Source organism: Mytilus edulis, chromosome 6 (genome assembly GCF_963676685.1).
Source record: "Mytilus edulis chromosome 6, xbMytEdul2.2, whole genome shotgun sequence".
NCBI classification, from domain to species: domain Eukaryota; kingdom Metazoa; phylum Mollusca; class Bivalvia; order Mytilida; family Mytilidae; genus Mytilus; species Mytilus edulis.
In genome coordinates, this window is record NC_092349.1 from 51,105,456 (window position 1) to 51,119,597 (window position 14,142).

The 14,142-nt window shown below is 32.1% G+C and overlaps 1 protein-coding gene across 1 annotated transcript; it reads left to right on the forward strand.

The window, feature by feature from the left end:
- The first annotated feature begins 256 nt into the window (after positions 1–256).
- Positions 257–12,801, forward strand: LOC139526466 (fibroblast growth factor receptor 2-like). The gene is made up of 4 exons (XM_071321614.1): positions 257–271; positions 3,658–3,728; positions 10,322–10,571; positions 11,985–12,801. The coding sequence occupies exons 1-4, from the start codon at positions 257–259 to the stop codon at positions 12,036–12,038; spliced, it is 390 nt and encodes a 129-aa protein (XP_071177715.1). The 3' UTR covers positions 12,039–12,801.
- Positions 12,802–14,142: the final 1,341 nt, after the last annotated feature.

The window sequence follows — 14,142 nt, forward strand, 5'->3', positions numbered from 1 at the left end:
ATAAAACGTGAAATACTTACCTTATATACCACATGTACCATGGTTGATGTAACACCTGAGGATATTATACACCTTATATACCACATGTACCATGGTTGATGTAACACCTGAGGATGTTATACACCTTATATACCACATGTACCATGGTTGTAAATGTTGTAAATATGTAGATGTGTATATTGACAGGAAATTATTATTCAATATTTTTTCTTATACAATTTTTTTTTCTTATACTTATTTAATTTCTCCAATGACAATGTGGGGACGTGGGGTATGTGAGCGTGCTCACTAAGGTTCTTTAATTTAATATGTGTTATACGCTTTAGTAACCTCAAGTTTCCAAAAAATTCTACTGAAACCCAAAATAAAAAGTAATGGTTTTTTGAAATACCAAAGAAAAATGTTAACCACCCATAAATGTTTAATTTACTGTAATAAAATATAGGATTAATTACCTGCAACTGTCAAATTCAAGGGAACATACTTTATGCCCCAGTTTTCCAGTCTGGGCATCTGTCTGTCTGTTCGTCCATCTGTTCTGCTCCAGGTTTAAGATTTTGAAGTCCAATCAACTTGAAACTTAAAACACACTTTCCCTATGGTATGATCTTTCTAATTTTAATGCCAAATTAGATTTTTACCCAATTTCATGGTCCATTGAACATAGAAAATGATAGTGCAAGTGGGGCATCTGTGTACTCTGGACATATTTTTTGTTAGAAAATACATTGAAATTAAACTATGACACATGATTCGGTATTAGCAAATCAACTAATTACTATATAATGTAAGGTATAAAAATAAGATTTCAGTTCAGTTAAGAATTCAACACAAAGTATTATAAATTCATATTGTTAACATTATGCTATAGATAATGCTTTTTTTAAGGTTTTTCTTGTCCTAGAACACACTGAGGGGTGTCAGGATTGATCAAATGAAAGACCGACCGTAGGGAGGTCTTTCTCTGAGCAATCCTGACAACCCGAGAGGTGTTCTACGACAAGAAAAACCTTAAAATATGCATTATCTGACTTATATACCGTCAAAAAAAAAATTAGTTTTTATAAAGATTTGCAAAATTTAGTATCCTATTTTACCGACAACACTAAAGTGGGATATTCCTTTCTAATGCGTTCAGGTTTTAATACACCCTACGACTCAGTTAGAATGTGAAATAAAACTCACTAATTAATCTAGATATAAACCTTTTAAAAATATTATCCATACACAATAAGAATATTACTGTAACTGCATGAAGTAAGACACAAATGTATTGTTACCATCCGATAACGGTGTATGACAAATACAAGACACATTGTAAGTAATTTATTGTACCACTTAGTTTATGGAAAAGGGGGAGGGGTATGTTTTTTTTTCTATTTGTAATGTCATTTCTATCGCGGAAAAGTGGTTATTTTTTAACAATTTTAATTGAATCGAATGAAAAATTCAGAAAGATTGTCTTTTGAATAGCAATACATTTTATTAACAGATAATCAGGATATAATTGTATACCCTGCGCACCCGACCCTTTTCTGAGTTACGTTTATGTTATTCAATAGAATATAAGATTATCTTATTAGTTGATCATTTGATAGAGTAAAAGTATACATAAATTTAAAACAGTTAAGAACTGACACAAAGACGAATATAAATACATGTAGGTCACAGTTTGATTTCCTATTCAGCGTTTATCGTCCTGAACATGCATGAAATATTTGCCACTGGACGTTAAGCAAGCAACCAACAATCAACCAACCTATTCAGTGTGACTCAATAAGATTTTCAAAATCTAACACACGAAATTATGTTAAATCTGGCTTTTTAGCTCACTTGGCCTAAAGGGCCATGTGAGCTTATGCCATCACTTGGCGTCCGTCGTCATCCATCGTCTGTCGTCGTAAACTATTTCAAGAATCTTCTCCACTGAAACTACTAAGCCAAATACTTCCAAACTTTAACTGAATGTTCCTTAGGGTATCTAGTTTATAAATTGTATCCGAAGTTTTGATCTATCAACAAACATGGTCGCCATTGCTAAAAATAGAACATAGGGGTCAAATGCAGTTTTTGGCTTATATCTCAAAAACGAAAGCATTTAGAGCAAATCTGACATGGGGGTAAAAATGTTCATTAGGTCAACATCTATCAGCCCTGAAATTTTCAGATGAATCAAACAACCCATTGTTGGGTTGCTGCCACTTAATTGGTAATTTTAAGGAAATTTTGCAATTTTTGGTCATTATCTTGAATATTATTATAGATAAAGACAAACTGTAAACAGCAAAAATGATCAGCAAAGTAAGATCTACAAATAAGTTAATATGACCAAAATTGTCAATTGACCCCTTAAGGGGTTATTGTCCTTTAATGACAAATTTTCACAATTTGTTCATCATATTTGCTAACTTTAAAAAATCTTCTCCTCTAAAACTACTCCACCAAATTCAACCAAACTTCAACTGAATAATCAGTAGGGTGTATAAAATAAAGTTTGTGTTTTATTTTTTATTTCGTCAAAAAACATGGCCGTCATGGCTAAAAATAGAACACAGGGTAAAATGCAGTTTTTGGCTCATATCTCAAAAACTCCAGCATTTAGAGCAAATAAGACAAGAAGTTAAAGTATTTATTAGGTCAAGGTCTACCTGTCCTGAAATTTCTAGCCGAATTGGGTAACTGGTTTTTCAGGTATAATGCCCCTGAATTGACGATTTTAAAGAAAGTTTGCAGTTTTTGGTTATTATCTTGAATATTATTATAGATACAGATAAACTGTTAATAGCAAAAATGTTAAGCAAAGTAAGATCTACAAATAAGTCAATTTTACCAAAATTGTCAATTGACCCCTTAAGGAGTTATTGCCCTTTAAAGACTTTTTTCACAATTTGTTCATCATGTTGACCTACTTTTAAAAATCTTCTCCTTTGAAACTGCTGTATCAATTTCAGCCAAACTTAGGCTAAATGAGTTTCAGAGTATCTAGTATAAATTTTATATTTTATTTCCTTGTATGTCAAGAAACATAGCTCCTATGGCTAAAATAGAACATAGGAGAAAATGATTTTTTTTTTTGCTTTTGAAGAAAATAGGACGATTCAAAGAACATTTAAATAAATTGAAAAGCCAAAATAATCATTGATGAGAGATTTAACCAAAAAAATTAAGGTGAGCGATTCAAGCTCTTGAGAGCCTCTTGTTATTTATGAAAGTCTGTATTAAAATTCATCTCATGTATATGATAATGTTTCTTTATTGTAGCGATAAATTAACAAAGCTTCACGTTATTTGTTTCTAAAATTAAAATGCGGGCAATGAAGGTTTCTTTTTCATCTATCATCGATTGAACTTTAAAATATAAATTTCCAAATCAGCAACAAAAAACTATCAGACGAATATAATTTTGAAGTAAATTATAGATTGCATTTTTATCAAGGAAAATAATGACCTCACACAGGTTATTATTTTATGCCTTTGAGCATATTTCATTGAAACATGGTATCGTCAGGGTTGATTCTGAAAAAGAATGACCTGTCGTTCTGAAAGAAACTAACTCCATATAGGTATATAAAACCTAAACATGCATATATACTTTGGCCATTGGATTTTAAGCAGCCATCATGCAATAAGTATTAATGGATAATGTTTATATTGCAGGGTCGACTACCTGTGAAATGGATGGCTCCAGAGGCATTATTTGACAGAAAATATACTTCCAAGAGTGATGTGTAAGTTAATTATTCAAGTTGTTGTTTTCACTTCTAACAAAAATACATGTTAAATGTTATCTTCAGAAAGATATAAAGTCAGGGGCGGATCCAGCCAATTTAAAAATGGGGGTTCCCAACCCAGGACAAAGGGGGTGTTCCAACTATTTGTCCCCATTCAAATGCATTGATCTGCCAAAAAAAGGGGGGTTTCAACCCCCGAAACCCCCCTCTGGATCCTCCAATGTAAAGTTGATTGTTTTAAAAACATTAACAAAGAACAAAAAAATTGTTTTTTGGTGTTTAAATGCCACATTATAAGTACTGCTTTTGGAAAATTTAGTTGCTGCCATTTTTTTAGCTCACCAGCTTTTGGCCCCATGTGAGCTTATGCCATCACTTGGCGTCTGTGGTCTTCTGTCTAGATTCATATTTCAAAAATCTTATCCTCTGAAACTACTAGGCCAAATATCTTCAATCTTATAAATGTTTCTTAAGGTATCTAGTTTATAAAAGGTGTCAAATGCCTATTCTGGCATATTTCTCAAAAACTAAAGCTTTTACTTAGCAAATCTGACATGGCGTAAAATTGTTCAATTCGTCAAGATTTATCAGCCCTGAAATTTTCAGACAATTTTTAATAACACATTGTTGGGCTGCTGCCACGGAATTTTTGCAGTTTTCATACAACCGCAAAAATTGTGAATTTTTTGGTTGTATATAGGTATCATGATGGCCTCGGCGTCAATGTCGTCGTTGTTGGTGTCCGAAGACATTTGGTTTTCGCACTCAAACTTAAGTAAAAGGAAATAGAAATCTATGAAATATATACACAAGGTTTTTGACCACAAAAGGAAGGTCGAGATTGATTTTGAGAGTTTTAGTCCCTACAGTTTAGGAATTAGAGGCCAAAAACAGGTCCAAAATAAGCATTTTTCTTGTTTTTTGCTCAATAACTTTAGTATAATTAAATGGAAATCTATGAAATTTTAACACAAGGTTTATGACCACAAAAGGAAGATTTGAATTGATTCTAGGAGTTTTGGTCCTTATCAATTCGGGGCCAAAAGGGTCCAAAATTAAACTTTGTTTGATTTCATCAAAAAATGAATTATTTTGGGTTCTCTGATATGCTAAATCTAACCGTATTCTTTATTTTTGGTCCTGTTTTCAAATGGATCTACATTAAGGTCCAAAGGGTCCAATGCTTTTCAAGTGTGAAAAACATCAACAAAATTTATACATAATCGGGAATGTCCTTCTTAAAATACTCTTCGTCTCACACCGTAACTATATATTATACTTTAGCTATTTGACCAACGATGTATAAAAAAAATGAACAAATATAATGTCATCTTTCCCTATTTTTTAATGTAATTATAAGTCTGTTTCAACTGGAAAGAATACCCCTAAAACAGACAAGCAGTTTATTCTTTAAATTGCTGTCATTGAATATCAAGAGAGAAAATAAATCCTGAAATTGATTTGAAACTTTGATACTCTATAGTTTTCCTGGGAAATATTCACATCCCTCAGGGATTATTAGTGTACTTCCAGTTGCGTACATATTACATACATGTTTGAACAATTGTGATGATGACGAATTTCTTCTTTTTTTTTAAAGAACAATCTATATAGTTGATATATAAATGTCCATAACTTCGATGAGCCAAATAAAGTTATATATCGACCTGTATTTAAATCTCTTCTTCTTCTTCTTCTTCTTCTTCTTCTTCTTCTTCTTCTTCTTCTTCTTCTTCTTCTTCTTCTTCTTCTTCTTCTTCTTCTTCTTCTTCTTCTTCTTCTTCTTCTTTCTTCTTCTTCTTCTTCTTCTTCTTCTTCTTCTTCTTCTTCTTCTTCTTCTTCTTCTTCTTCTTCTTCTTCTTCTTCTTCTTCTTCTTCTTCTTCTTCTTCTTCTTCTTCTTCTTCTTCTTCTTCTTTTTGTATACAATAGTCTATCGACATTTGATGATTACATACTGTTGGCATACGTGGACTAGTCATTTTACAAAACTTTTACCCCAATTTACGCAAAATGTATGTTTCTTTCTTATGCTTTATGTATACATGTATATATTTTAATTTGCGCTATAGTTCCTTAACTTATTATCCAGGCATATATACGAATGGTCGACAAGTGCGTACACTTTTTTTAAATCAATATTTCTGGCATGTTCCAATCTGTCCTTCACCATTGACAACAAGTATATATTACATTTTACCAAATTTACCCTTGGAAAAAATATGTATATAGATTTTTATTTCATCAAATCTGTTGGTTTTTTTTGGTATTATTTATATTTTTATAAATAATTTTCTTTTCACCAGAAATGTTATTCATAAACAAGCGTATGAGTTTAGTAATGACTATATATATCATATCACTTTCGGACACGCAAGATAGAGATGTATATTATACACCTAATAGTTCAAAATGGAAAGATATAAGTTATCGGCCGTGTACACTGATCAATACCCTAAGAAGTGAAACGATGCATGCATTTGCAAGCTCGACAGGAAATCGCTGGAATACCTGGACGTGTCACCTCACCCCTTACAATACCTTTAGCCATGCGGGTGATCAGTGGAGCGAAGATCCTAATTTATTTGAATCAAGTTTATTACATAAAAGAATTATAAACTAATAAGATTTTCAAAAACAATTTAAGTTTCACGGAACACTTATTTATGATTTGAAATTTGACTTTTTAACTTTAACTAATTCCAATATTATCAGTCTAAAAAAAACAGATCATGGTTATTTAAAAAAAAAATAAGAACATTTTCCGTATCAAGTTAGTAACTAGTCGGATTGATAACTCGAATAATTCTGCGCCCTCTAGCGGCCTTATAGCCTATCGTTAATGTAGCAATCGGAGATTAGACGGAGATCAGCGGAATATAACGACTGACATTATTCAGGTTATACGATTGACAAGATATCGACACGCAATTACGACTACATTTGGTTACTGTAGTTTTGGTCCTTAGACATATCATGGGTTCAAATCGGCAAAGGTGACAAAATGGCCGAACGGAGGGAATTGATACTCTAAATTTAAAATCGATGGTGATCTCTTATCTAGCAGAATAAAACTTTAATATCTATGAATTTGAGCATTTTAATACAGAATGGACATAATATCAATTTTTGATTTTTTTGCGAAGTTTCCCTTTAAGGTCCAAAGGGTCAAAAATTAAACTTTGTTTGATTTCAACAAAAATTGAATGTATGGGGTTCTTCAATATGCTGAATCTAACCATGTATTTAGATTTTTATACGACCGTATATTGCTATCACGTTGGCGTCGTCGTCGTCGTCCGAATACTTTTAGTTTTCGCACTCTAACTTTAGTAAAAGTGAATAGAAATCTATGAAATTTTAAAACAAGGTTTATAACCACAAAAGGAAGGTTGGGATTGATTTTGGAAGTTTTGGTCCCAAAATTTTAGGAATTAGGGGCCAAAAAGGGCCCAAATAAGCATTTTCTTGGTTTTCGCACTATAACTTTAGTTTAAGTAAATAGAAATCTATGAAATTTTGACACAAGGTTTATGACCACAAAAGGAAGGTTGGGATTGATTTTGGGAGTTTCAGTTCAAACAGTTTAGGAATAAGGGGCCAAAAAAGGGCCCAAATAAGCATTATTCTTGGTTTTCGCACAATAACTTTAGTATAAGTAAATAGAAATCAATGAAATTTAAACACAAGGTTTATGACCACAAAAGGAAGGTTGGGATTGATTTTGGGAGTTGAGGTCTGAACAGTTTAGGAATTCGGGGCCAAAAAGGGGCCCAAGTAAGCATTATTCTTGGTTTTCGCACCATAACTTTAGTATAAGTAAATAGAAATCTTTGAAATTAAAACACAAGGTTTATGACCATAAAAGGAAGGTTGGGTTTGATTTTGGGAGTTTTGGTCCCAACAGGCTTTTAGGAATAAGGGACCCAAAGGGTCCAAAATTGAACTTTGTTTGATTTCATCAAAAATTGAATAATTGGGGTTCTTTGATATGCCAAATCTAACTGTGTATGTAGATTCTTAATTTTTAGTCCCGTTTTCATATTGGTCTACATTAAATACCAAAGGGTCCAAAATTAAACTAAGTTTGATTTTAATAAAAATTGAATTCTTTGGCTTTTTTGATATGCTGAATTTAATCATGTACTTAGATTTTTGATTATGGGCCCAGTTTTCAAGTTGGTTTAAATCAGGATCCAAAATTATTATATTAAGTATTGTGCAATAGCAAGAAATTTTCAATTGCACAGTATTCAGCAATAGCAAGAAATCTTCAATTGCACAGTATTGTGCAATAGCAAAAAATGTTCAATTGCACAGTATTGTGCAATAGCAAGAAATCTTCAATTGCACAGTATTGTGCAATAGCAAATATTTTCAATTGCACAGTATTGCGCAATAGCAAGAAATATCTAATTGCATAATATTGTGCAATAGCAAGAAATTTTCAATTGATTGGAGTTATCTTTCTTTGTCCAGAATAGTAGTTGAATCAACTTAAATCATTGTTTTATACAATGCACAATGTATATTCACTTTTACTACCAACTGATAAATTAAAACGCTCTTTACCATTCAGTGATAACAAGCACTTTTTGTTACATTTTAATATTTTATGATGTATTTAAATGAGTAGTTATTGTTTCAAACTCCATTAGAAATTTGAATTGAGATCAGTTTTGAAAAAAGGGAAAGGGGGATGTGAAAAAAATGGGGGGGGGGGGGGGGGGGGGTTAAATTTTTCTCATTTCAGATTTCATAAATAAAAAGAAAATTTCTTCAAACATTTTTTTGAGAGGATTAATATTCAACAGCATAGTGATTGCTCAAAGACAAAAAAAATATTTTAAGTTCATTAGACCACATTCATTCTGTGTCCAAAACCTATGCTGTGTCAACTATTTAATCACAACCCAAATTTAGAGCTGAATCCAGCTTGAATGTTGTGTCCATACTTGCCCCAACCGTTCAGGGTTCAACCTATGCAGTCGTATAAAGCTGGGCCCTGTGGAGCATCTGATTAATATTTGGACCTGGTTATCAAATTGGTCCACATTGAGGTCTAAAGGGATCTAAAATTGAACATTATTTGGTTTCCTCAAAGATTTAATTCTTGGGGTTTTATGATATGCTGAATCTAACCATATATTTAGATTTTGGATATTGGACCATAATAGGTTTTTAAATGTCCAATTTGAAATTTTTAAGTTTTTATGTTTGAGTTCTTAGACCACATTCATTCTGTGTCAGAAACCTATATTGTGTCAACTATTTAATCACAATCCAAATTCAGAGCTGTATCAAGCTTTTATGTTGTGTCCATACTTGCCCCAACCGTTCAGGGTTCAACCTCTGCTGTCGTATAAAGCTGCCCCCTGCGGAGCTCCTGGTTGATTGAGGTGCCAATTTGGGCATTATAGGTTTTTAAATGTCCAATTTGAAATTTTTAAGTTTTTATGTTTAAGTTCTTAGACCACATTCATTCGTGTCAGAAACCTATATTGTGTCAACTATTTAATCACAATCCAAATTCAGAGCTGTATCAAGCTTTTATGTTGTGTCCATACTTGCCCCAACTTTTCAAGGTTTGACTCTGCGGTAGTATACAGTATACAAGTATCTTTATTAATCCTTCCACCACTAAGGGTCACTCATGCATAGTCCCTAAAATATGATGTCATAGAAAAAAACTGTTGATTGCACCCTTGTGTAGGTGCACTCAACTCCAATCTTAATTAACTAGGGAAAAGTGCCATTATTGGATATTAATAAAAACATAAAAAAGAGAACTGTTTTGAACAGAGGATTTTATTTTATAGCCTAAAATACTGAAAGATTTGAACAAACAGTGAAATGATTCCAGATTCTATAAAGAATTTGTGTTAGCATTTATAAGAAACATAATGTAGATGTTCTGGAAATTAAGTCTTACGAAAACAAAGGTCAAAAGACTGCTACTATAGTTTAATTCAACTTGTTTCATATTGTACTGTACAATGCACGCCATGTGACAAAATCCTCGTGTGTAAACCGTTAAAAAGGCGTGTATTACACGCGAATATCATGTCACTTGACATGTATGCCTGTACATCATCTTAAGGTGGTACCTAACACTACAGGGAGATAACTCTGTAAAATCAGCAGAACGTTTTAATGACGTTGTGTTCATAAGGGAGTATTAAGCTTCTCAATTATCTAAATAAGTGTTTGTCAAACTGTTATATAACCAGTGTAATTTTTCTGATAAAACGGTTGGTTCAAACTTTTGAAATTTTTATATTTTTGTCAAAGGGTCAAAGTAAATACTTTGTCAAAATTTTAAGAAAATTAAAGGAGCCAAATTAATTTTAGTTAAAGTGTTGGGTACCACCTAAACGAATTTATATCACAGGTTCTACAGCAGTAATATTTTCCCCCAAAAAAGGCCTTACAGATACTTTATGATGGCTGATTTTTGTAGGACCTTGCTTCAAGTAAAAAAAAATTGCAAAGATGGTTGAAATAAAAGCATATTTTGAATCACTAAGTAATTTAAATTTATTCATAAATATATTAATCCTTGTTCTTTACAATTTTAATCTTTTTTTCATAGTTGGTCCTATGGAGTATTGTTGTGGGAGATATTTACACTCGGAGGGAATCCTTATCCATCTGTACCTGTGGAAAGATTATTTGAACTTTTAAAAGAAGGTCATAGAATGGGCAGACCTCCATATGCTTCAGAAATAATTAATAAAACGATGCAGTCCTGTTGGCATGAGAATCCATCAGGGCGACTATCTTTCAATAACCTTGTTATTGATTTTAATAAAATGTTGACCTCTATGGACAACAGAGGTGAAGTAAGTATTTATTCTATAATTATGGAATTATCAGAAAAAATAAATAGTCAAAATGGTTTTTTTTATAAATTCATTTAAAGTTTGATATTTACTTTATAAATCTTGTTCTCAAATATATGTCTATATTATACAAATGTCAGTGTAATTTTGTATGTATTTTCTGTTAGGCCAGGGTTTTTCAATTTTGCTGGTTTACATATTTTTCACATTAAAAAGTCAGGTTGGTCGGTAGGAAAAAAAAGTAAAAAATATCTTTCAAGACCACAAATATGTAAAAAAAAATATGTTTCACATTTCTAACAATATGAGTGGTATGCTATTTTGTCATCATTTCTTAAATTCGTTATCCTTGAAATATAATTACTCAACGGTTATAAACCAAAAATGCATGGTATCCTCATCCAAGTTTTGTCCACAGACAAAGACAACATTATATTGTCATTTCACAAACAGATCCTCATAGTTGTCTTCCTGGAATTCATCAGTTGTCATGCATTCCTGTTTGAATATCAATAATGTGGTCATTTTAATAAATTTCCTGTTACAAAACTTTCAATTTTTCGAAAAACTAAGGATTTTCTTATCCCAGGCATAGATTACCTTAGCCGTATTTGGCACAACTTTTTGGAATTTTGGATCCTCAATGCTATTCAACTTTGTACTTGTTTGGCTTTATAAATATTTTGATATGAGCATCACTGATGAGTCTTATGTAGACGAAACGCGCGTCTGGCGTACTTAATTATAATCCTGGTACCTTTGATAACTATTTGATATCCAAAAGGAAGATTTTTATTTTTTTATTATTTCTGAAACAAGAAAATTCCAAATTATTTTAACTTTAACTTGACGACTTCCACGTTTTGACAGGTTCATTTAATCTTTGAGATGATACATCTTATTGAATTATGACAAAAAAGTGAAACAAACTTATTGTTATGGGTTTTGAACACAGGTTTCTCTCATCAAAATTATTTGGCTATTTTTAGCTCACCTAGCCTGAACTTTTACAAAAATCTTCTCCTCTGAAACTACTGGGCCAAACTTAACCAAACTTGGCCACAATCATCATTGGGGTAAAGTGTTTAAAAGATATAACCAAAATGGCCTCCATAGCTAAAAATAGAACATAAGGGTAAAATGTAGATTTGGCTTATATCTCTGAAACCAAAGCATTTACATCAAATCTGACATGGAGTAATATTGTTAATCAGGACAAGAGCTGTCTGCCCTGACATTTTCAAATGAATCAGACAACCTGCTTCTTAATTAGTAGTTTTAAGTAAACTTTGCCATTTTTAGCTCACCTGGTACGAAGGGCCAAGTGAGCTTTTCTCATCACTTTGCATCCTGCATCGTTAACTTTTAACTAAAGTTGTAATACTTCTTCAAATATATTTTTTTTCATTTCAGGAATATCCAAATCTAGATGAATGTAACAGTATACATCCCATCATATCATCATGATCATAGTCTCTCTCATGTACGAGGCATTCACTGACAACTGTGTTTTATACTAATAGGCAGTGATTGTTTCATTATCTCAATCATCTAGATCGTCTTCCACATATTGAATTATACTTGACTTAATTGTTCAAAGAAGACAACCATGCATCTTATTCAATCTCATGTTTTTACAATAAGTGCTATAGTGAACAAAAAAAAGTTTTTGTTGCTCTAATGTTCAACCTGTGCAACCTCATTGACACCAAAGACAAAGAAATACTATTAGAAATCCAGTGTCTGTGTTTTTTTTGTGATTTGTGTTGACAAGGATAAATATGTTTAATCATGTAAAGTACAGGAACTTATTTCAAGTCATTTTTTAAATGGAAATGTCCAAAGTTTTTGATGACAATTTATATCAATTGTGACGAAAATGCGTTCAAATGACGACGAACGAACTTCAAATTGTGATCTTTTGAGAAATACTGAAATTCAAATCAGCGAACTGTCCGGGAGTATTAAACAAATTATTTCGATCAAATGACGAAACTATACTCCTGGTTGTTGAAATGCCAACTGACTAATTTTACATTAAAAATGTTGTTTTATAGTTATGATCTGTAAAATTTGCATCATTTTTCCACATTTTCTATATTAAATGTTACAACAAAATTAAGCTAACAATACACAGGATTGTCAATATAGTTTTTTCTGTTTTATCATTCTGAAAGTAGAAATTGTGCAGGCACAATACTGGTTTTTATTGGCTCATGCTTTGCAACATTATACACTATTTTATAATGATTTTGGTTATACTGTTGAATTACTTTAGTATACATTTCAATGAATACAAATTTTGATTATTTAGACGAATGAAAATAAGTGAATTAAATTTTCATTTAAATTCATACATGTGTACATATTAAAGAAGCATAGCAGATGCAGTTTAGCAAGAGGAAATGAGAAGTTTAAGGTAAATGAAATGTGTTTAAGACAACCTTATGCTAAGCTTTTACCTACACACGGTACCAATAATAGCCAATTGCCTAAGGTTGCTTTGACCCGAATCCCCAGGTGGTAAAAGGTGGGACTATTTTAGTTGAGTTCCAAAGTTATGGTAGGGTGAAACAACCTCCTTTATTCTGCAATGCATAAAAAAAATCCCCTCGGGAAAGGTTTTGTCCACACTTAGTTCAAATGATGGGACCAAGGTGGGTAAGGTTTTATAAGGTTTAAAGTTTGGGTAGTGTTACCACCTTCCACCTTTAATTTATCAAAAATTCCCCACGGCACAGCTTTGTCAACAATAAGTACAAATGATAGGGAATTACCTAAGGTTGTTTGGACCCAACGACCAAGATGGGTAAAGTGCTTTAACTATTTTATACGACCGCAAAATTTTTTTGGTCGTATATTGGTATCAGGTTGGCGTTGTCGTCGTCGTCGTCCGAATACTTTTGGTTTTCGCACTATAACTTTAGTTTAAGTAAATAGAAATCTATGCAATTTAAACACTAGGTTTATGACCATAAAAGGAAGGTTTGGATTGTTTTTGTAAGTTTTGGTCCCAACAGTTTAGGAATTAGGGGCCAAAAAGGGCCCAAATAAGCATTGTCTTGGTTTTCGCAAGTTAAAAGAATACATGTCAGTTTTCAAAATAAGGATAAATCATGGATATCTAAAAAAGAGGGACCAGAGGGACAGTCAAAATGCCAACGAGGTTCAGGTTTTGCTTTTCTTATTTTAAATGCTTCATGGGAATATAATATACAGCATTTTTATATTTAGAGAGCTTATATTCTTCTGCATTTTTTAATCTCGTCTATAAATAAACCTACCTTTGATCGAAGTACATTATCATAAGATTAAAATAAATTGCAAAAAATACCAAGTAGTCCAAGATCAAGATATTTATAAATATCTTCGAAGTTGTGATTGAGAACTTTGTTTTCCTAAAACATATCTTTTTTGCAGTTAAGAAAGGTTCTTAAATTGAAGAAAATACAGTTCTAAAATTAACATTGTTGACCTCAAGTAAAAATTGAATGTATAGTAAAAAAAGGCAGTGGCTATTTGACTGGCAGCGACAAAATAGCAAATTTGCTATTTAGCCGGCTCTAATTAA